The following is a 24663-nucleotide window of genomic DNA, read 5'->3' as shown; positions in this document are numbered from 1 at the left end:
TTGAACAGTGGTTACCATTGATCGCAGGCCAAAACGGCTAATCCAGGTAGACAGAAAAGTATGGGCAACTGTGTCACGGATCTCCTCCGGAGAACACTCTGGCCGAAAGATTGGACTAGGCGACAGGTGTACCCACACAGATGCACATTTAATACAACCCACGCGACACGAACAGCAGCACACAAGATACAAAAGCTATCAGTACACACACGAACTGGTAACACTGCCACTAGCGTTCTATTGAGAGTGGTTGGCATTCGTGCTCACGTCTGGTTCGGTGCGGATGTGGCGTGGTGTGGGTCCCGTAGCCGGCGTCGGAGTGGCGTTCGACGTTCGAGGGCTGGCGTCGCTGGAGGCGTCGTTGGTTGCGTCGTACACGCTCCCAGTCCAAGCGCCCGTGAAGGTGTGGCCGATGACGTCGGCGTTGGGGCACCACCCGGAAGGGTGGCAACAGCGGTAGAGACACCCCTGGCCGTAGCAGGTGGTAGCGTCCTCCGTGGACTCCCCGGAACGGGCTCAGGAACGGCAGGAAGTCTGCGGTGCAAAGCCTTAGAACACGAGCTCACCGGAGCACTAGCCGGCGTCGCTCTCTTCCGGTCGAACCATCCCTGACCCGCCGAGTCTCTGCTGCTTTCTTCTTCCCCCCTGTGTCTCGCCCTTCCTCGCCCTTTTATAGCCTTCTTGTTAGTCCACGCAATCCTCCTCTTTGTCTTCTTCTCTTCTCCACCAATCATCGCTTTCCATCTCACCAGATACTTCTCCACCAATCATCTCTTGTCACCTCACTGAGAACTTCTTCTTTATCTTCTTTCGTCTTCGGTTAATCCACGTCATTCTTAACGCCATCCTCGTCGTCTTCTTGAAACCTTTCTTCGTCTACCATGTTAGTTTATCTTCCCTCTTATATGTGACAAACTGTCTCCGCCGTTATGTCAGGCATTGGAGCTGGTTCAGGCCACCGTGTGCACCTATCAATAGCTGTAAGCAAATACATATAACCACTGCATGGTGGCAAAGGGCCAATGATGTCCAAAATAATGGTGTCGAAACGTGCATCAAAGAGGAGGAACTTGCCCAATTGTGGCTTGGTGTGTCGTTGCACCTTGACACGTTGGCACTCCGGACAAGTGCAGACCCAGTCGCGGATACCAGCACCTATGTGCGGCCAGAGGTGATGTTTGGTGATAAGGTGTTGGATGGCGCATACGCCTGGATGGCAGATTGAGTGCAGTGTACTAAAAATAGCACGACGAAGAAGAATAGGAACACAAATGCGGGTACAGTTGAGTGAAACGTCTCACCAGAGTGCGGCGTCGTGGTCGGGAAAGTTGACTTGCTCCAAGCAGAGGGATATTGAACTTCATCGTCGGATGCTTGAGCCACCGCGAGTGAAGACAAGGAAAGGTAGACAGAACTTGTAGTGGTGTTGATGGTAATATGACTGATAGCATCCACTGCCCTGTTAAGGCTGCCTTTGACATAACATATGTCTGTCATGAATTTGGCAATAAAAGCAAGATGCCGGAGCTCTCTAGGAGCATGAGTGGCACTTCAGGAACGTGAAGCTGAAACAAGTGGTTTGTGGTCGGTAAGAATTATAAATTGGCACCCTTCAAGAAAGTACCTCAAATGCTTCACTGCAAAGTAGGCCGCGAGAAGCTCCCGTGCGAAAGTACTGTATCGGTGTTCAGTGTCGCACAACTTGCAGAAAAAGAAGGAGGTGCAGGCCCATGACCATTAAACCACTGACGAAGCACGGCTCCCACTGCTTCCGAAGAAGCATCCACCGTAAGGCTAGTGGGAGCGGTCGTGAAGAATGGTGCAGGAAGGCGGCTTGTGCAAGTTCAGTCTTAACAGAGGCAAAAGCTTGCTCAACGGCTGTGTCCCAAGAAAGTGTGGTAGACTCAGCTTTCAAAATGCAAAGGAGTTCTTCAAGAGGCTGTACCAACTTGGAGCATGCAGGCATGAAACTGCGGTAAAGATTGATGAGTCCAAAGAAACGCCGTAAGCTGCATGTGGAATTTGGTGGCGGGTAGTTGATGATGGCCTGAGCCTTGTCAGGCAGTGTAGTGATACCATGATTGGTGATCTGATGCCCGAGAAAATTGATCTCCAGAACCCCAAACTGACATTTGTCAACATAGATGACGATATCATAACCACGAAGTCGAGCGAAAAGTTGTTGTAGTTGTGCTTGGTTGGTTTCAGCATCGCTGCTGGCGACGAAAAGATAATCTAAGTAGGCAAAACAAAACGGCAAGCCTCTGGTGACTTTGTGTACAAAACTCTGAAAGGTTTGAGCTGCGTTGTGCAAACCGAAAGGCATGCATAAATGCTCAGGAAAGCCAAATGGGATAGTTATAGCAGTTATTGGAATGTCGGCTGGCTCAACAGCGGTCTGGTGATAAGCTTTCACATGATCAATTTTCGAGGATCTTGTTGTGCCGATTAAAAAGGCAGTGCAATCCTGAATATTGGGGAGTGGGCATCGGTCGGGAACAGTGACCGCATTCAATGTGCGATAATCACAACAGGGCCGCCAGTCATTGTTCTTCTTAGGCACCGTGTGTAGTTCTAACGACCACATGCTTGATGACGAATGAATGATTTTTAGTTGCAACATATTCTCGAATTCATTGCGGGCAACTCTAAGTTCATCAGACCCGAGTCGGCAGGGCCAACAGTGAACGACCAGGCCTATGGTAACAATACAATAGATTACCATGTGCTTAGGGGTTTTATCCATCAGAGACTGTGCAGTCATCTCCGAAACTCATTGAATAGAGCTACATATGGTGAGGTAGGCAGTTTGATGAAAGTAGAATTGAGAGCAGTAGCATGCAACAGAAAACCGTTGACTGACAGACCTGTGATGTTATCCACCAGGCGACAATGGCTGATATACACGAACAGATGAAAACGGCTCAAGAAATCAGGCCCTAAGATGGCATAACAGACGTCTGTTATCCGAAATAGCCATGGCAACCTTCTCCTAAGACTGAGACCGAGGGTAAGAGACTTGTGTCCATAAGTTGCGATGATAGAAGAGTTGATAGCTTTTACGGTGGGTGACTTCGCGAGGATGCACCAGTCAATTTTGAACGTAGGAACTATGCTGACCACCGCACCAGTGCCTACAAACAAACGCAGTCCTGTGGTTCGGTCAGTTATATGGAAAAGGTGGCTTGACATATGGCCATGATCGCCTACCGCTGTTATTGGCGACTGGCCTGAGCATTTCCCATGGGCCTCAAACAGGGTGACACACATAGACGAGCCGTGGCGCGAGAACATCAGTGGTAGTAAGATGGGTGGATAAAACTTTATTGGATCTATTGAAATGTTGTTCGGCCCCTAGACGTTCGGGAGCCCCCTGGCCGACACCTCTAGGCAAGCACAGTCCACCAGCCAGAGCTGGTCATCTGAGCAAGTTGCCCGAAGAGCGGCCTGCCACGAGGAAAAGGAAGAGTTGGGAATAGGCTCTACCGCCATGGGCTTGGGGCAGCTCCACAAGCAGTGGGAAAGATCTTCCTGGGGTGCTCGGCAGCTGGTGCGTTGTGGATTATGGTGTTCAGGGTAAAATAAATGTGCCAGTGATAGTATAATAAATGGTGGTAGTAGCACGGGCCCTGTGATGAAAAACTGTGCTCAGGTTGGTGAAACAGCCATTGCATAGAAGGTGGCGTGAGAGGCTGAGTTGGACAACGTCGGTCATTGATGTTGCGAGTGTTTGTCAATGCAGTGCATTTGAGTGCTCAAGATGACAAACCCAATTGTTACGGCGCGCCTTAGTTTAATGTTTACGTAGAGCGATTCCTGATGCAAGTCGGTGACTTGAGATGCGAGCTCTTTTACCACTTACCAAATGAAATCCACTTCAGGAAGTGGAGGGCTGTGGACAGCATTTATGACTGCCGGAGCGGGCACTTACCTCAAGTAAGCTGTGCCAGTGCAACGTGGCAGGAGCCAGCGCCACACCGGTTTCAGGAGGGTACAGGGTTCATGTCCGGTACTCCTTTAGAAACTCAACCGTCTCCTTAGTGGCTGCAGCCAGTGCTGCTGCTTCATCATCGAAGACAGGCCAGTGGACCGCAGTGCCACAGGGCCCAAAGTTGAGCAGAACTCCACGGCCCGAGACGCACGTCTTGGCGCCTGGCTCTAGGTCATCCAGCACCTCGGAGAAGGCGATGGAGATCGACCCGAAAACCCTGGCATTATTGACACCAAATGATCCGCGCTCCTTTGAGCGTGCCCAGGAGGACGAACTTCTTGTAACTGCGCTGGAAAAGGGACAGGTCACCTGAACGGTTATCGCCCCTAATAAAAGCAATCAGCTTTTTAATACATGTCACCAACAACTTGTAAGCTCACACACATCAGTAAATTTTCCCAATTCCATTCAAATGGCTTTCATCATCCATTGGAATTGCAGCGGCCTAATCTACAATCTAGGTGATATCAAACACATTGTAAATAAGTTATCACCAGTAGCATTCTGCCTTCAAGAAAAGAACTTCGGCCACAAAAATACACATTTTTTTAAAGGTTTTACTGTCATGCTACAAGGCCCACAAGCAGTCCAGCCGTCTATCAGGAGGTTTTGCTATTGTTGTCCAAGGCTGTGGTTTTCACCCTTTTATCATTTGAGACTGTTACCATCTGTTCATTGTACATTCCTCCCTATACCCATTCCACTACTCGAGACCTGGAAAATTTAATTGACCAGTTGCCGTAGCCTTTTTAGTTGGAGATTTTAATGTTCATGGCACCCTTTGGGGCAGGGATAAAAATGACCAAAGAGGACAATTTATCGAAGATTTATTTTAACAAACAAAATCTCTCCTTTGAACCGAGGTGTGCCAACCAGTGGCGTAGCCAGAAATATCGTTCAGGGGATGCTCATGTTCCAGCTCGGCCTACTCCTTATAGAATTTGTCGACTAATCAAATACATGAATAATAACTTCATTGCCATTGCCAAAGATGCTGCAAATGAATTCTTGAATGCTACGCACTGTCAAGACATGTAAAATATGTATTTTTTCATAGAAGAATATGTTCGTACATACCAAAAAACTGCCAGAAATAACTGATATCAATGCTTCCACCGTTTTTGTCTATTTAATAAGTAAAAAAAATATCACATGAACTTTAGAACTATAGAAGTTCGAAACCAGCAAAGCAGTGCATGAAGCTGATATGAAAAATTGTGAAGGCCATGAAATTAACAAATTAAGGACACATATTTAATGAAACCTGGTAATTCGAGAACCTTGTTTATATGAGGTCCAAAATCAAGAAAGGGGCTGGCAGATGATTAGCACACTGTGGTATAAAGGTTATAAACAAGGATCAAGTGCCTCAGAAAGGCTGGCCAACGTTTCGATAGGTGGTCCTATCTTCGTCAAAGGCGGCCACGTTATTCTCGGCATGTTAGTTTTAAAGGGTTAGTGCAGTGATGTCACGTGCGGTTGTTGTCTGTGGTGGCTGGTTGTAAAGGGAGAGACTGCAAAGAGAATGAGCGCTGTCACCTGACAACTGTGGGTGTGGTTCCCAAGACAAGGGGACAAGAGCGGGAGAGGGGGAAGGCGGAGAGAAAAGAAAAAAAAATCAAAGGATAGAAAGGGGGGGGAGGACATCAAGAGGGGGAAAAAAAATTAGAAAAGAAAGGAGGGGCATGGGAGGGTGTTAGGGAAGCGAGAGGTTAGGGAGCATTCAGGTATGTCGTTGCCAGCATGCTTTTGTGGCTTTAGAAAGCCGATCAGGCGGTCAGTGCGCGAGTAACAAAAAGGACCTGTTCTACCATTCATTTGGCAGAATGTGGCCTAGCATTATATTGCTGCAGGATAACACTATTTCGCAGTTTTCCACGACGTTTGGATCTGATTACACATTTCAGTTTAGTTCGCAACACATCACAACAGTTCTCACTGTTCACAGTAGGGTGAAATGAACGGCTACCACACCTTCCATGTCTCAGAATAGTGTTAGCATAATCTTACCAGCTTATGGTCGACGTTTAAATTTCTTAACTTGTGGTGATGATGAGTGTTTTCAAACCATGCTCACAGCCTTACTTTCTGGTCCATGATGATGTACTCAAGTTTCATGTACTACATTAACAATTTGCTGTAAAATTGCATCTCCCTTGTGACGATAATGGGCCAAATATTTGTGAGAGTTATGCAACCTTTGTGCCGTATGCTACGCTGACAATTCTTTTGGGACCCACCTTGCACATGCTTTTTGAAAATTTAGCCTGTCTTGTAAGATGGAATACGCTGAACCATGACTGATATGCTAAGCATTGGTGATTTCATCCACTGTGATACGTCTGTTTTCCATCACCATACCCTCAACGACTTTTAAATTGTCCCCAGTCTTTGCCATCGATGGCCTGCCCAATCTTTCTTCTTCACATAAATAAGTTCTTCCCTGTTTGAAAGGCTCTATCCATTCGTAGATCTTGCTTCGCAGTAAAGAACTGTCACCATATTGTGCTTGCATTCAACGAATAATTTCCACAGGTTTAACACCTTCTGCAAATAAAAGACGAATCACTGCCCTCATTTCCTCCATGGTGCAGATCGACAATTGAGCCGCCATGTTTAACGCTATTCTAGTTGTTAGTCGGCGCTTGCGATATGGTTTTGCACTTCTTTGTGTCAATCTCAGTCGCGCTGCTGCGCATTTTGAATAGCTATGAAACAACTCGCCCAAATGAAAATTTTACTGCCCCTATTTGTAGTGGGCTTGTTTTTTTTTGTAGAGGGTGTGGTTAGGACACTAGGGTGAAGAAATGACCTTCCTGCTGGTAGATTGCTCTGCGCCACTCAAGCCCGCAGCACTCGTATATGGTTGGCGCTCCCTAGTTTGTACTCCCCAGGGGCGATGGACGCGTTTCACCATGGTCAATGGGGTTGGATATTTCTCTGTATTCTGGCCCGAGTCTCCTTATGCCATTTCTGGGCCGCTATGTTGCATGCACGTAAATTTCATTTACGTACACGCAACATTGTTCAGAAAATCTCTTGCAGATTGCATGTTCTTTGCAAATGTTTACACTTTTTTCCAACAGAAACGCTAATTGATCTTTATTGTGCATTTATTTATTCACACACAAACTACTGCAATAATATATGAGGTTGCACGTACGAATCTCACCTGAAATCCATTTTAACTCTCCAGTAAAGAACTGTTTGCACGTAATAACATCTAATAATATAGATATCAGCGGCAACGATTTGTTTACATGCTTTAATGTATTAAGTGTACCCAATCAAGTAACTTACAATATTGCGTCTACAGTAAAAGCTCATTCATTTGAACCGCAAGGGGAAGCCGCTTCAATTTGATTTAACGAAAGTTCGAACTAACAAAAGTGAAGGAGAACAACAGTACACTGCAATTTGGAACAAGTAGGGCATGTCACAAATTTGGCATGTCAGAAAGTGACGGTGTGTGCTGTGGGCACACGCAATCTTCAAGTCGCAACTCTGGGTCCGACCACCGATGTCCATCGAAACTAAAGTTAGCCGAGGCTTAATACCATCATAAAGAATCGCGACGGCTGGTACATCTTAAGCTGAAAACAGACGTGCACAACCGATGAAGACTGCCGAGACAAAGACGCTGAACATGTGAAGGTGGCGAAGGCCCCGATTCGTCGGTTCTTGATTGCAAGCGTTGCTGCGATACACTTGATTTGCTGTGTTTTGGTGCTTGCCGCACCATCTGCTGCGCAACATTAGGAGCTACATTGCAAAGCTTCCGAGATTCGCGACGGGCAAGAAGTTTTGGAGGTCACGTAGGCAGCCGCCGCTGCCTTCTGGCCGATCCCGCACCAGTTAGATTTTTCCGATTTTACCTTCTCTCGCCATTCTCTCCGTTCCGGAGGCGATGCAGCCTTGTGTGTAGGCAGTAGGCGCCAAGCTACTGGTACGGTGGCACGTAGGTCGAATTATCCGTGGCAGAATTTTCTCGCTTTCGAATTAATGGCCTTTTTATTCATAGACTTCTGTGGAGCTTGGCTGGACCAAATCGCACAGTTCGAATTATCCATAAATTTGAATTATTGAAGTTCAAATTAACGAGCTTTCACTGTATAATATACAGAATATTTAATGGTAATCTCAACTTATTGTCAGTGTCTCTTCATCAGTCACCTCGAGCAGACGAGTGTACTTCACGCCATTTACTTTTGCTACCTCAAATTAATACTAATTATAGTCACCAAAGTTTGGAATTCAGAGGAACTATAATTTGGAATAGCCTTAATACTAATGCAAATGTAACCCATCTCCTCACTCTTTCTTGGCACATATAAAGAATTCACTCCATATAAATAAATTGATTAAATCATAATTTTTGTCTAATTTTCATACAGCGCTTGCTGATTTTTAACCTATAGATATATAATGAACTCCTTCTCTATTAATTTCAGCAACTTGTCACATATGCTTGTATTGTTACATAACAGTGACAATTTTATATTATGCCATATTACATGCTTATGCTGTTCTGTACTTGCGATTTTATTAATAATCTTGAAATATTCTTGCTACCCATTGTTGCCATTTAAAGTGTTTCGTCATGTAATAATATTGTTTGGGACCCTTTAACAATTTTGTTGGGTCCCGAAAAGTGTAAGAATGCAATGTACTCTAAAAAGACTACAATGAACTTCAACTTCAACATGCTGAGCGCAGGGTGGTCATAACAGAGCAAGCAGGGAATTTCTCCAACAAATTGCACGCTGGTAGGTGTTATAACTCCTAATGAGCACCAGCATGAGTTTGATAAATTGTACTTATTGGAGCATTTTGAGCTCTCTCAAATGCAACCATTCCTGCTCAGATGGACAAACCTACTGCAGAAGTGCACCTTTCTGAAACTCACACATGAGGCTAAATTTAGCTCCAGTTGTGTCGTGTGGCATGACTATTTTAAAGACATTTTTCATTAAGAACTTTGTATTTGAGAGTGGCACAGAGGAATAAAAAGAGACATAGACAAGTAGCCCACCCTTTTTTGTTCTGTGTACAAAACTGGGGACATTTAGACAAACAAAAAAACTGGTTGCAAGACAGAAAGGGTCCTTTATTGAAAAGGTCCTTTATTGCATGAAAATCAGGCAGCTTGACCTTCTTTGAAGTTGTGCTTCCTATCTTTGAGCAGTTGAATGAAAGGTCAGGTGCTCCTCTGAGAAAGATGGCTACCATGTATGTCTAGCTGAATACAGAGGCCACAACATATCTCTGTCGTACCATATGAAAGTTTGTTGTACAATCCAGTTCTAGCTTAGAAATTTGCAATGAGTGAGAATGGGAGAAGTACTCGCCTTGGTGGCACCAGTGGCTTTGGCACTCAGTGTCTGTCACAGGCGCAACTGCTTTTGATCATTATTAGCCTAATACTGTGTGTTAATGCATAGAAAGCGATGTGGCCTGAAGCACCTTGTCAAAATGTGGTTTAGAACATCGGCCAAGTCTTTGGAAGGAATGCATGCCTTGACCCTTAATGGGTGGTGGGACGCACTTTTGGTATGCCTTGGAAATGTCACCTTTCACGTGGTCTGTGCCCTACTTTGTTAAGTTGGCTGGTTGGCCTTACTTCATCGATGCGCACATACAGAGAGCTGACTTTCTTCACGCCCTTGCCTTAGACGGGAGGCGCTTTCCAGGACAAGAGCTGCAGGGGGAGAAAGCGAGCGGCTGCAGCTCAAAAGTCATTCACCTGTTCGGCGTGCAAGCGTGCATTTGGCTCCAGGCAGGATGCCGACACTCACATCCTGAGCACCCACTACAACTTGGTGAGGTTTGCATAGATTTGAAATGACTGATAGAATGCATAGTGTTTTAAAAAGAAAATATCTGTTATTGCATTTACCTGTTGCTAACGCATACTAAGTGGTTCTAAAGTAAAGAATGTACACCCTGAGCTAAGACACTTCCATTTTTTTAAATATAGTGAGAAAAAAGGGGAGGGGGGGGGTAGCATGTTGCAGTTTTTCTGAGCAGGAAAAGTATTTCTCAAATCAACCAATTTTTCAGTACATCTATCACCACAATCATAAACCAAAATAATTCTGCCGTCTTTACCTTCAGCAACTAACATAACTTTTTCTTTTAAATGAGCTTTTGTAATCAAAACTGCGGGTTACCATCCCCACCCTACATGATGATGATGGTGATTTTTGGCATCACCTTTAATATAGGGCAGTGACAAGTAGTCACGTACCCTACTTGAGTTAATCAGGTATGCTATAGGGTCTGTTTCAGTGAAGAAGGTTTGTGCATGTCTGTTGAAAGAAATACATTTTGCTGTCTGAGTCCCCAGGACCGCAAAGTCAATCTTAGTTTTGCTAAAAATATTTTTGCCTCTGCCAAAAAAAATTCTGGAGTCTACATAAAGCCGGAACTGGCTTTTGCAATTTGCACAAAGATAGGATTCTGATGAGATCCCAGAAAAACTATCGTAGCTGTGCACCTGAAAAATTTGGTGACATGCTATGAATAGCGTGCATTGACATAATCGTAATTGCCTTGTTTAGGAGGTCCTGAACCGCCCCTCGAGATTGGTGAAAAAACACAGTTCACAGATAAGCGTCTCGGCCAAGTTTTGCACTCGTGCACGCAGCTCGCAATCGGAGTACAAAGTTGCCTTTCTCTCAAACGCTCTTTCTTCAACAGAAGCCTGCTCCTCACTTTCTCCTGGACGCTTTATTTCTTAATATTTCATTGTTTTTTCTGGGATCTGATTAAAATTCTTTTTTTGTGCAGTTCGCAAAAACAGGTTGCTGCTCAGTGGAGACTTCGGAATTTTTTTTGGCCAAGGCAAACTTTTTTCACAGAACTATGATTGGTATTCTTCAAAGAAATTAAAAGACGTCGGCGGACATGCACAGACATTCTTAACTGACCACTTTGTGTACATGCGTTTCATTCTAGCATTTTTATGCACATCTCCTTAATTTTCTTTCTCTTCCTCAAAGCTTTTCTATCTACATTGTATCGCTACCTATGCCTGTGAGAGATCCGGTCATATTAAATCTCTACCCTGATTTTTTTCAGTCAATACTCTCAACATCTCTTGCTTATCTTGCCTGCTGACCGGTTGATGCTTCTGTTCAATTTAAATCCAAGCACTTCTGGAAGTTTTAGGTTATGTGTGGGTCTCGCTGCATGAATTCCTTCACAATCCATTTGGATGTGCTGAGTGGTCTCCGGATTTTTGTTGGAGCATACACATGCTTCATCTTGTGAATATGCTCCGGTATGTCCTTAGCCAACCAGCTCGACTCTCAAATAGCAAAGCACTGACCTTTGTGTTAGTATACACTTTCCCTTTCTAATTTCTTTGTCCCCGTTGTTGTATATCTCTATGGTCTCTTTTGTTTTCATTCTTTGCATCCAATTCACTGTTTGTGTTTCTCTTACTTTCTTCTTGATGACTCCTGGTTGTCTATTTGCACTTTCAATTACCTCGTACTTGGTTGGCAACTTTCTTGACCTCAGCTTCCACTCTGTGTCCACGCTTTTCAGGTAAAGATACTTGTTCGCTTTAGCCACTCTTTTATTTTGATCGATTTTCCCGAGTCTTTCTTCAAACCTAATATTGGTCTGCGCTTCAATGACTTCAAAAGAAGCCCAACCTATGTCACCCCCTGCACTGCCTCATTTGTGGTTTTACCGTGGGCTCCCACAGCCAACTGGCCTTCCTATCTTTGCTTTACTTCCAACCCCGACTAGATAGCCTATTTCAAGCACAGAATAGCATTTGCAAATGCTAGTGCTGGCACCATTACTCCTTTCCAGGTTTCACGAACTACCTCATATTTGTTGTGGCCCCAAAGTGGTTTATGTTTAATTATTGCTACATCCCACTTTTTCTTTATGTTCGGATTATCTTGGTGGGTACTGAGCATTTATGTATACGCCAAGGTATTTCTTCTATGGGTATGAATTGTTGTTGGATTGACACTACATAATTACTCGTCCCTTCATTGATGGTCATAATTCCCGATTTCTCTCTGCTAAGCTTAAGGCCTAGATTTGTCACTGCGTTGCCACATATATTCGCAAGTGTCTGTAAATCTCTTGTATTGTCTGCTAGCAGCACTATGTCGTCCACATACATCAGTGCGGGGACCTTCTGTTGCACCGTTTGTTCATTACTCATGTATGATAAATCAAACCCTAATTCACTGTTTTCCAGTCGTCTTTCTATGCCCTTAACATAGAGCGGGAACAACAATGGAGACAGAGGACATCCTTGCTGAAGTCCTTGCTGAAATTCCACCACTTCATTATAATTTTGGCCTTCTCATACTATTTTTACTCAGCTTCCTCTATATATCTCCCTCAGCAGCTCCACAAAATTGTCATGTATGACTTCCTGCTTGAGAATATCCCGTAATATTTCCGTGTCTGCATTTCCGTAAGCTCCCTTAATATTGCCACATGCCTTTCGGGCTTTGCATCTGTGCCAGTGGCGTCCGAATGACGGATGTTAACGCGTGTGAGCACTCCCATGAACCTACCGCGATAGCCTCGTGTCTACGATGGGCCCATCATATCAGGCAGGTCAACTCGCGCTATCTCTCGCGATAGTTCTACGCACATTACTTCACAGCCTTTAAATACTGCCTGCAGATGGGGGATGCTCGTTCTTTGTCGATTGCTGTCCATGCTTGCACATGTTGCTGCTATTGGGCTAGTTGCTTTTGGTTATGTGGGGCACAAGTTCGCCTCAATAAATGGTTGTCTTGCTGTGCGCTCGTCTTCTCTAATTACCGGTGTGTAGCACCACTCGTGACAATATCTAGAAATGCTATCCATAAAGCTTTATCCATGCGCTAAGTCTTATTAACCCACTTCAGGTGTATTGAAGCTATCTATCCTTCTATTTATATACAGTTAACCCTCGTTAACACGAACTCGCTTATCTCGAAATATCGGTTAAGTCGAAAGTTTTCCACGCCGCGCCTTCCCCACCCATAGGTGTTATGTATTCGCACCCGTTTATCTCGAAGCATTTTTCGGGCGTAATACGGATATCTCGAAATTTTGACCGGGACGGCTGAAGGCAAAGGCCGTTACCTAAAGGTGATACAGGGTCCGAGCGAGCGCTTGGTTCCTACTAAAGTGCCGAACGCGGTCACGATCTAAGGGCGAATACAAAATTCCCGCGGATGCAGCCGTTTTCGGTCAACCACGTCAAGTAACCTTGGAAGCAGTCACGTGGTGTGCGCCGCTTGCGCGCGGGGGCTCATGGGTTTTATCGGGTAGTCGTGCCACCGCATTTCGCACGTGCGAACGTTATTGTGCGTGTGCGATTCTGCTGTTCTTTTGTTTCGTCGCGCTGTGCGCACGACGCGTTGACTGCGATTTTTTTTTGTTGTGTGCGTGGTGTGTGGTCAACGGACGACGACGATGTCCCGCCCCAAGCAGTGCAAGTCTCTGACGCTGGAGAAAAAAGTCGCGTTGATCAAGGAAGTGGAGAAAGGGGGAAGATCCAAAACAAGCATCGCCAAAGAATTCGGCATCCCCTTGTCGACGCTTTCGACAGTTGTAAAAAATCGACAGAAGGTCTTCGATGGCTTCGAGCAAAGTTTTTCCAGTGAGCGGAAGCGGATTCGGGCCTCGAAATTCCCGGACGTCGAAGCAGCGCTCATGCTGTGGCTCCGGAATGTCAGGGCAGCCAACCTTCCCGTGACAACCCAAATGATGATGGAGAAGGCAGACGCGCTGGCGTTGCAGATGGGCCACACAGACTTCAGTTGCAGCAATGGCTGGTTTGAACGATTTAAAAAAAGAAATAACGTGGCCTCGAAGCCTATCCACGGCGAAAGCGGCACTGTTGATGAAGGGGCTGCAGACACCTGGCGCAACCACCGCCTCGCTGAGCTGCAAAAGGCTTACGCGGACAAGGACATTTTCAACCTCGACGAAGCAGCACTGTTCTATAAGATGCTGCCTAGCCGCACATACACGCCGAAGGGAGAAGCGTGCTCAGGCGCTAAGCAGCGCAAAGACCGAGTGACGATACTTTTCGGAGCCAACTCCACCGGCGATGAAAAACTGCCGCTGCTTGTTATCGGTAAGTCGCTCAATCCAAGGTGCTTCCGAAATGCACGGCTCCCGAGAGATGCGACTTACCGCGCCAATAAAACGGCCTGGATGACTGCAGCGCTCTTTGAAGAGTACGTACGTGCTCTTGACCGCAAAATGGCAAGGGACGGCCGGAAAGTGTTGTTCGTCGTGGACAACTGCCCCGGCCACGGAAAAATCAACAACTTGGAGGCTGTCACGCTGGAGTTCCTGCCTGCTAATATGACGTCCGTGCTCCAGCCGATGGACCAAGGAGTCATTGAGGTTGCTCGCAAGTACTACAGGAAGAGTCTGCTGCGCCGCATTTTGTGTTCTTACGACAGTGGTAAGAAGTACGAAATAGATTTGCTGGGTGCAGTCCACCTGATCGCCGAAGCCTGGCGACAAGTGCGTCCATTGACGATTGCCAATTGTTTCGCGCACGCAGGATTTTCGCGCGGCGAGAAATCGCTCGAGCCAGACACTGACGAGTTTAGTGATTGCGATGAACTTTGCGACGAAGTCCGCAAAGCTGCCGGCTGCGCCAGCGATGCCGAAGACGGCGAACTCACTTTTGAAGAAGAGTAATGCTATGTGCACTACGGAGTGCGCCTCCAACGGACATGGCTATGTGCACTACGGACCTTGTGGCGCCATCTAGGAAGAGCCTAGGGAAACACAATTGTCACGTGGCCACATTTTGGTTTCGGACCGCCGTTGCCGCGCTGGTGGTCGAAAGCACGCATCTGCTGTCACCTACCGTGTGCGAAAATATTGCTTTAGCGCGCTGGTGGTCGAAATTATTTCGCTTCCACCTTCCCTTACGGCGTGATCGGGTGTCCAATGAAATATGGCCCCAGGTATCGTACCAGAGTGGATGGTAGCAGAAAAGGCTTTTTTTTTTCTTTTTACATGCGATATCGACAGCAGTCGCTGCGCTATTGATAGCGAGGGAAGAACGGACAAATATGTGGGCCAGGCTTGAAAGCAGCATTTACATGAGCCTTCCGCGCTATACGCGAATGATTTAGACGTACTTACAGCTACTTAATGGCAGTCTCATGTTGGCTGTCGACGCACGGCTGTAAATCACTACAAAGTGTGATTGCTGCGATTCAGTTTGAGCACAAATTTCTGGATTTCTAATATTTTCTGCATTCCATTCATGAAGTTATTTCATGCTCATCACATTCTGCAAGAATTTCACATTTTTCCGAGGTCATTGTGGGCAGCATGACCCAATTTGCATGAATTGCAACAAAAGATTCAGGGATACAACATATTTATTGGTTTGCATCAGAGTGCGCTTAATAGCAGCCTTTGCACTGCGTACAGAACCACTGTTTCTGCAAATCGGCGCTGGTTACTGCAGCACAGCACCTGGAAAATACATATACGCAAGTGAAAAAAAGGAGAGAAACCAATGCACTATTGTAATGGTGACCAGACTCTCATAATTGCTCAGATAGTTATGTGAACATGCGAGCTGAAATGCATGTTTTTTTCATTTCACTGCAAGTGCCAGGCAATATTACATGACAAAATTTTGGCTGTACATTGTACTTGACTCTCATTGTGAAATTTTTAGGAAAAAAATAAACTACCATCCCTCACTGAGAAAAAGACTTCACAAAAAAAAAGCGTAGCTTTCCTGTGTAAGTACTTCTCAGGCAGCAAAAAAACAATGACATTCATAACTGTAGTCTAACATGTCTTACCAGTGAAACCACTCCAAACAACGGTCACAGCACACCATTTTCAGCGCACCATCATCCTTTTCCTTGCACAGGCCACAGATCCAGAGTGCATTTTTCTTTTTTACAGCAACTGTCATAAAAAATTCAAAGCTCATGTTAAACACAGAAATATGACAACGAGTAAATACTTGTTGCAGTGCATACCTGAGGCCGTGAGCAGGGACCAAGCATCAGGAGTGCAGTACTTCTTTAGCTTTGGCAGGGAAACCCTGCAGTCCAGCAGTGCACTGGGTAAGGCCTCTGGCCTAACTTCAATGTCAGCCTCGTCGAGCTGGCACGTTCCGTTCAGCACACGATCACAAAGGGCTTTGTCAGAGAATCCAGCCAGTAGCACTGGAAAGACAAAATGTAAAAACAAGTTAGGGAATGTCAAATCGCAATGAGTACTTTGTATTTACATTTTGCTTTGGCCTTTTCAGACAGAGACTTGAAAGCCACAGGCCCTTCTTCATCAGCTTCTCTTGCCCGCTTGTATCTGTTTTGGAGGACTCGCTTGCATGGGCGCCCTCGACTTTTTACCTCAGGGAGCTTCAGGTCACAAGCGCTTCTAGATGAACACGGTTGGCTCCCAACATCACTGGTGCAACTATCAGTTTGTCTGCCACACGGTTGTTCGGTTTCCTTTTGGGATACAGGCGATGCGCTAGGCAGTTGTCCGACTTCATGGGGTACACTTGATGTGGTAGGCAAGATGTCCAGCACAGAGGCACTATCTGCCTGCACAATTTCATCCTCATTATGAGGATGTGTGAAACTGGCATCTCTCTTCAGCCAAGAGGCATTTACAGATTCTAAGAACGCAAGGCGCTCTGCAAAAACATCCGGCTGACAGTCGGCCATGTTGTCGACAAGAGCTTTAAGCGCTCTCAATGCGTAGTTGTAGCGCTGATTTCTGTTCATCTTCTCGAAGGAGGGCCCAGGCATAGAGAGTATTTCTGGTGCTTCGTGATTGGCAGCTTCAGAGTTGGTTTCAACAGCCCCACCCATGAACTTGAGTTGGTAAGATTTAAACCAACGCTTATGAACAGCCTTTGTCAGGTCTGGTTTAATGCCAAATTTCACACAAACATATAAAAAATGTCGGCAAAGCAGCTTCATTTTCGAGTATGTAGTGCAACTGCACGCATGATTATCAAGAGAGACCTCGTGCCATGCATCAGTGCAACTCGATGCCACTGCATAAGTTTGCTCAGACACGATTCTGACCTCTGGAGGGTCATCCTGCATCTTGGCCAGTTCCTGCTTTATTATTTTGCAGGCATAAGGTGTTAACACCTTGGCACATTCCTTCTCTACACCCTCAGATTCTTGATGAGAATAGAACTCGCATGTTTTCAGCAGTATAGTTTTGTGGCATGCCTCTTGCTGCATGCTGCTTGACATTTTTAAAATGTTGCGCACTGTTTCATGCAGTTTTGATGATGATGCTAGGACATTCTTTAGTTTTGCATGATGTGACTCAACACGGTTGGTTGTATTATTTCCGCCTGTAAACTTGCGGTCACATAAGTGTCGGACCCACATTTCAGGAATGTTGCCCCAGTTCTTTGCGAAATAGCTCACAGCTTCTTCACTTGCATACCTTTCAAATTCAGCTTTCGCATCATTGTATCTGGCAGGTGTGGGGGAAAGCAGCATTTCATTGAAACTACTCAATAAACGTTCTCGCTCATCTGATGATTTGGCAAGCTGCCCAGCTGCACTCTTGAAGGCCTTGGTGACATGGAATTGGCACAACTGAACAGCTGGTGAACTTGGAAACGTCGTTCTAATGGCATTGATTTCCGTGAAATCTTTGTCCACAACAACCACTTGTGTATCAGCAGCAGCAGGATTCTCTTGAACAAAAGTCTCCAAAAGCTGATTGACAACATGCTGTTGCTCGGATGCAACGAAGGCATATGCGATTACTTGGGTACTTCCGGACCCATCCTGGACAGCCATCACATACAGGGGCATGCGTAGTTTGTTGGTGCGGTAGGTTGCGTCAAGGAGCACCACCTCTGGAAAAGACCTAAATGCTTGCTGCATGTGTGGCGTTTGAATAAAGAGAATTTGCAGCTCCTTATTCTCGTCAGTGATCGACAGCACTCTAGCACCATAAGTGGCTTGGCAGTGCTTTAGTTCTGCCACTAGTAGGCTTGCTTCATCCTCTGTGCGAGTTGCACGCTTCAGATTGTGCAGATCTTTGGCAATCACTGTTTTTCCTGCACATACAAAAAATTAAAACCAAGGCATGTGTAATAATGCAATCAAAGCTTCACAAACTAAGAAAAAAACTCTCGACTACTTACCACTTTGTTCTTTCAGTTTCTGGACGATCATGCTTGGGGGCACATTTAGCTCCATTAAAGGCTGCACGAAGCTGAGCTCTTCAGTGGCGAGCCGCCGGCATTCAGGATATGCCTTGTAGATTTCAATGCTGACTTCATGATTGTGCTGCAAATTAAGTGCAGTGATTTCCAGTTGTTGCGTCGCACGCCTCGCCGCTAATACCAGTTTTACCGGGCAGTCCTTCTTCATAGTCCTGGAGAAAGAACAAAAGTGCCTTTTAAACTTTTTTGCTGTGCCGAGCCATCTCCGCTGACATGCTACTCTGTGTAGGGGAGGGAATAAGAGTCCCGCGCAACACGTAGCTAGGTAAAATGGCGCAGCCGAAGGGTTACGCTAGCGTGGATACTAGGGAGAACGCAGAACCGCCCGAAGGGTTACGCTAGCGTGGATGCTAAGGAGAACGCAGAACCGCCCGAAGGGTTACGCTAGCGTGGATGCTAATAAGAGCCCCGCGCAACACGTGGCCGGCGTGGATGCTAGGGAGAACGCAGAAATACGGAACATAGGTCGTCGCTATACGTACCGTTGGTTAGGACTAGGGATACTAGGGACAACGCAGAACCGCCCGAAGGGTTACGCTAGCGTGGATGCTAATAAGAGCCCCGCGCAACACGTGGCCAGCGTGGATGCTAGGGAGAACGCAGAACCGCCCGAAGGGTTAAGCTAGCGTGGATGCTAGGGAGAACGCAGAACCGCCCGAAGGGTTACGCTAGCGTGGATGCTAAATAAGAGCCCCGCGCAACACGTGGCCAGCGTGGATGCTAGGGAGAACGCAGAACCGCCCGAAGGGTTACGCTAGCGTGGATGCTAGGGAGAACGCAGAACCGCCCGAAGGCTTACGCTAGCGTGGATGCTAAGGAGAACGCAGAACCGCCCGAAGGGTTACGCTAGCGTGGATGCTAATAAGAGCCCCGCGCAACACGTGGCCGGCGTGGATGCTAGGGAGAACGCAGAAATACGGAACATAGGTCGTCGCTATACGTACCGTTGGTTAGGACTAGGGATACTAGGGACAACGCAGAACCGCCCGAAGGGTTACGCTAGCGTGGATGCTAATAAGAGCCCCGCGCAACACGTGGCCAGCGTGGATGCTAGGGAGAACGCAGAAACGCGGAACATAGCTCGTCGCTATACGTACCGTTGGTTAGGACGAACTCCGGTGGCATTAGTCCTGTGTCGTCCCCCGTGCTTGCAGGTGAAAGTGGCGTTTGAAAATCGAAGCTTGCTGTCCAGTTTTACTGCCTCGCGTGACAAATGAGCGTTCACAACATCTATCGACTTCGATGTTTTCTTGACAAATAAAGTATTTGTCTGCACTTGGAAATGCCGCAGAGCAGTGTCAAATGCATCATACGAATCGAACCTCGCACCTGTAGCAATTTCCATGACTAACGCGCTCAAGAACGTCTGGGCAGCGCTGGTCCGCTCGCCAGCGCACAAGAACGTCTGCTGGGCAGCGCTGGCCCGCTCGTCAGCGCTTTACGCGCAAAATTGGCAAGGTGCGGTCACGTGACAAACGTGTTTCCCTAGGCTCTTCCTAGATGGCGCCACAGGGTCCGTAGTGCACATAGCCATGTCCGTTGGAGGCGCACTCCGTAGTGTACATAGCATTACTCTTTGAAGAATACGCGCTCTACGAGTCGGACGTGCCCGTTACCGGAATGTTGTCTGACGCCGACATTGTTGAAATGGCAGTGAACGACGACGGTGATCACGCTGACCAAGAACCACCTCGAGAAGTGCCGACAACTGCAGAAACGAGAAACCTGCTACGTTTGCTCCGCAACAAAGTTGAATGCAGCGGCGGCGAACAACGGCTCATGCGGTGCGTTCAGCAGCTCGAGGACGCTTTTCTCGCGCCGAATGCCAACGCCAAGCAGGCAAGCATCACCCAGTTCTTTTCAAAACAATAAAATTCAGTTTTTTCCTGGGAATTCTGCGTTTTTTGCAAAAGCTCCCCTCGTGCTGTGGGGCGTTTGTTAGCAGTGCTGGTTGTTACTGGCTCTTTCAGTGACCCGGTCACTGAAATTTTCGGCACTTTGCTTAACTCGAAACTCTGCTTATCTCGAAATTTTTCCCGGATTTTACAACTTCGAGTTAACGAGGGTTTACTGTAGTATCTATCTTGTGCTGACCAAGTTGTCCAACAGCTTGGGTCACTAGGTATGTGCTCGTGATGCCGTCGTGGTCATCCCAACTTCGTAATCTGACTCTCATCATGCTGTCGTTATCATGCCTTATACGCAGACCCACTGGTCCAAGTTATCTGGTAGCTTCGGCCACTAGGTATGTGCTCGTGGTCGTGATGCCGTCATGGTCATCACATCATCGTCATTCCAGCTTTTCCATCCGACTCATCATGCTGTCATTGTCAGACAGTTGTCATGCATTCGTTGTCACATTACCATTGTGATGCCATTGTAGTTGTTCCATCGTCATCACTCCAGCATCATCCAACTGTCTTCGTGCTATCGTCGTGATGCTATAATTGCCATACTGACTTTGTGATATAGTAGTCATCACCACTTGTCTTCATCTTATCGTCCTCATGCCGTTGTCATGCGATTGTTGTCATACAGTCTCATGCATTCGGTGTCATACCGTTGTTGGGATGCCATCACGGTTGTTCCATTGTCGTAATTCTAACTTTATCATCCGACACTCATGTTGTCATCGTACCATCATTATAACACAGTCGTTGCCAACCATTGTCATAATGCTGTAATTGTTCCACTATCATTTTACCTGCGTCATCACTTCAGTAACGTTCTGCCATTGTCGTCATGCCCGAGTCATCATACCGGCTTTCTCACTCCACGCTTGTCAATGCTTCACTGTCATTCAATCATAATCATGCTATTGTCATTCACTCATAATTATGCCGGCTTTGTCGTGCCATCGTCGTCATTGTGTTGTCGTCAGACAGCCGCTATCATGCATCCTTAGTTATATCACTGTCGTCACGCCATCATTCGGCTCATCGTGCTGTCGTCGTCATGCTAATGTCGTTATACACTCGTCATCACAACGTTCTCATTCTATTGTCGTGTGATGTCGTCACTGTGTCGTCGATATACACTTGTCATCATGTAGTTGTCGTCATATCGTTGTTGTAATGCCATCACGGTCATTCTATTGTCGTCATTCTAGTTTCGTCATCGGACTCTTGTCATGCCATTGTGGACAAGCCATCGTTTTCACACAGTCGTCGTCACGCCATTGTCGTTATGCCATTGATGTCATGCTGTCGTTTTACCGTCGTCATTACTTTAGTAACGTTATCCCATTGCCGTTGTGCCTTCGTCGTCATACCACCTTCATTAACCGATCGACATTAATCCTTCTTAGTCATTCTACACACTCGTCACCCGCCGTGGTTGCTCAGTGGCTATGGTGTTGGGCTGCTGAGCACGAGGTCGCGGGATCGAATCCCGGCCACGGCGGCCGCATTTCGATGGGGGCGAAATGCGAAAACACCCGTGTGCTTAGATTTAGGTGCACGTTAAAGAACCCCAGGTGGTCAAAATTTCCGGAGTCCTCCACTACGGCGTGCCTCATAATCAGAAAGTGGTTTTGGCACGTAAAACCCCAAATATTATTATTATACACACTCATCATACAGTCGCCATCATGCATTCATTGTTGTACTGCTATCGTCATACCTTTGCGGTTGTGCAATGTCATCCTTCTAGCTTGGTTATCCTGTTTTCGTCATACCATAGTTGTCATTCGCTCGTCGTCATCACATCGTCCTTATGTCGTCATTGTCACACTGTCGTTATATCACTGCATTGGCGTCATACAATCGTAGTCATGCCGCCATGCTCATAAGAGGTCTTGGCAAGCAAGTTCCATAGCAAACTGGGTCAATACCGAAGCAACGGAAATCTCAGAATGGCCACACAGATGTAAATAAGTTTGAATTCAGATAAACGGTGTATCGCTGCATTGCTTGTATGCTAATTGCATTACTATCGACATTCATCGACATATGAGTTCTGCCGTAATTATTTTTCTCTTTTTTTGCCATTCGACCATTTTTAATGGTTCATTCAAGTTTTGCATTTTGGAAAGGCCGTTTCAAGAAAAGTGAGCCTCTGATGCAGTGTATTGTATTGGCAAAACATTGTTGCAATGCTCAAGCTATCTGTGCCTCACCGTTGCCTCATCTGTGCTCGAGGTAACATATAGCGGTGCTGCATGCTCAATTAGGTCACTTGACTTTCCTCCTATATTCGTTGGCTTCATAGTTGAATGCTAGATACATGAGCTCGCGCAGTCCAGCATTTTCAGCTACTTGCATTTTATCTGTTTGGTTTATGAAGGCCCGCGTAAACGATGACCGGCCGTTGACCGCGCCGGAAGTGGTGTCTGCCCTGAACCAGATCAAGAACCGGTTGCGTGGCTTTGACTGCCTCCAGCCAGGCTGCAGCCACTACGCTGCCAGTGCCTCCGAATACCTGCACCACCTCAACATCTGTGGCCCATATGCTGGACAGATTGCAGCAGCAGACCAGGTATACACTGTGTATCTTTTTTAACTGCTGGAGGTGACAGCATTGAGCTGCAGGGTCACTGTGCATGCACACAAGTTTAAGAAAGTTGCAGCAGCGATGCTGACAGGAAAGGGCATATTGTAAAGCATGCTTCTGAGTGAACTTTACTTATTTATTACAACCTGAGAACTTTTCGAATTGCTGATGTGTTTTACATTAGAAAGAATATTAAGTTATGTGGAAGCTGTCCATCAATATTATTATTAGACAGTGAATTGCGAGTACCTAAATTATGCCACATCTTCTTACGAGTGAATGCTTTGTGTTTTGTTAGTGGCTGTCAGTCTTGGCTTTACCACAGTTATAACGAACAAATCTTCAATGTATTGTTGGCACCCGTCAGCATCACCCAGCTTTGGCAGGCACCATCGAGAACAATGTGACACTAGTCCACACTTACTCAGCACCCAAGTCTGACCACACCAGATTTCAGCGCAAACGGCGGAAGTGGCAGTTGAAGCAAAGGGTCCACTGAGTCAGTGCGACGCATCATGTAGGTGAACTTGGAGGCCATTTACAGGTCAAGCTAATCAAGCATTCAGTGTTGCCGTCCTTGAGGTACATGGCCTCATGGACAGCAGCTATCGTGAGCGATGACTCGCCAAAGGAGTTGCATCGTTGGCTCCAGGGACTTCAGCCCTTGCACATACAGTTTGAGTCGGATCATGCTGAGCCAAGATTAGGCCTATTGTACCACTTCATTCAGAACAGTACTGTAGCTTATTGCAAATTTTGTGCACAGGTTTGGTGTGTATGCTTGATTCAGTGCAGGTTTAGCGCATGGGAAACAAGGGCATATCTGTTCTTTATGCCTTGTGAGTCTGTTGTGAAAGGTATAAAGGGGACTGGCAACCACCACCACTACTATACTCGGTTGTGCCGTGTCTGCAGGCGGTGTCCACTATCCGCAACAAGAGTCGGGCTTTGTCCACCCGACCCAGCCAACCCAAGCGTGTGCCCTGCTTCAAGATCAACCTGGATTTCCCTGACGGGGTGAGTGCACCAGGGGCAACACTGTCACAGATCTAAACCTTTTATTTCACAGCTAGAGGTTGCTCTTAACAAATGGTAAAAGCAAATGCGGCTTCCCATAAAAGTAACACTCTCAATGACAAAGCAACTACATAAAAGATGGAAAGCCAAGCACCCTTTTAGAGGAATTTTCTATCTAGTGCATGGACCTAGGCTGCAAAATGTTCATGGCCTTCCATGACATTTTGTTGGCAGCATAGTGGACGGGAAGAGTCTTCACAGCTTTGAAGCAGCAAGGCTTACTCGATCTCGACCACCTGGCATTGCTTTGTGCCTGTTGCATTCACGGGCTCCATCCTTGCTTTGCTCTTTTTCTTGCCAGCACAGTCATTGCCTCGAAAAGTAAAATTGTTTTGTCATGGAGCAGTTTGCAGTCGAGCACTGTCTCGCCCGCATTAACCCTATGAGGGTTCTTACTGTACATGTGCGGCGCCACAGATTCGCCCCGAATAGTTTTTGGTGTACATGTATGACGCTGATCTTATATTTGATAATTGACAGGTATATGAAACCACTGGTTGTTGAGAGGCACTGCATTCTCTGTGGAGTTGCCCAAAGTCATTTGGAATTGTGTGTCCACTCATCAAGGCATACAACTCGCCCTGTATGCCTCCAAGTGCTTGTTCATAAAGTCACGCATGCATAGTCTGCTACGTCCTAGGCATGTGTGCAGGAGATGCTACCTTTTATTTACAGCCGTAGCTATCCTGCTTCTGGTAGCTTAGATAAGCCCCACTGATGTTCAGAGGTCCTAATCAGTTTTCTTTACCATTAGTTGAGTTCCCCTTTCGATATTCCTGTGCACTGAGGTGTGCGCAGTCATGATTGCTGAAGCATTTCTTCTTCTCACTCATTTATGATGCGTTTTTTCATCTGATGAAACATGTTTTTGGGA

The 24663-nt window shown here is 46.4% G+C and overlaps 2 protein-coding genes across 10 annotated transcripts in view; one reads left to right on the top strand and one right to left on the bottom strand.

The window, feature by feature from the left end:
• LOC135918099 (uncharacterized) overlaps positions 1-24663 on the top strand; it is a 703603-nt gene that overhangs the window by 268068 nt on the left and 410872 nt on the right. For all 9 annotated transcript variants that reach the window (XM_065451754.2, XM_065451756.2, XM_065451757.2 and 6 more), the window contains 3 exons: positions 9664-9810; positions 22506-22697; positions 23628-23729. In XM_065451754.2, the coding sequence (XP_065307826.2) occupies positions 9664-9810; positions 22506-22697; positions 23628-23729 (441 nt within the window). The remainder of the gene's footprint in view (positions 1-9663; positions 9811-22505; positions 22698-23627; positions 23730-24663) is intronic.
• Positions 14779-19792, bottom strand: LOC139057044 (uncharacterized). Its single transcript, XM_070534845.1, has 6 exons — positions 19319-19792; positions 18141-18373; positions 16245-18053; positions 15991-16179; positions 15808-15916; positions 14779-15469 (listed from the first exon to the last, which is right to left on the bottom strand). The coding sequence occupies exons 1-6, from the start codon at positions 19564-19566 to the stop codon at positions 15397-15399; spliced, it is 2661 nt and encodes an 886-aa protein (XP_070390946.1). The 5' UTR covers positions 19567-19792; the 3' UTR covers positions 14779-15396.

Source organism: Dermacentor albipictus, chromosome 3 (assembly GCF_038994185.2).
Source record: "Dermacentor albipictus isolate Rhodes 1998 colony chromosome 3, USDA_Dalb.pri_finalv2, whole genome shotgun sequence".
In the NCBI taxonomy this organism is placed as follows: Eukaryota; Metazoa; Arthropoda; class Arachnida; order Ixodida; family Ixodidae; genus Dermacentor; species Dermacentor albipictus.
This window is presented reverse-complemented; position numbering and strand designations above follow the sequence as displayed.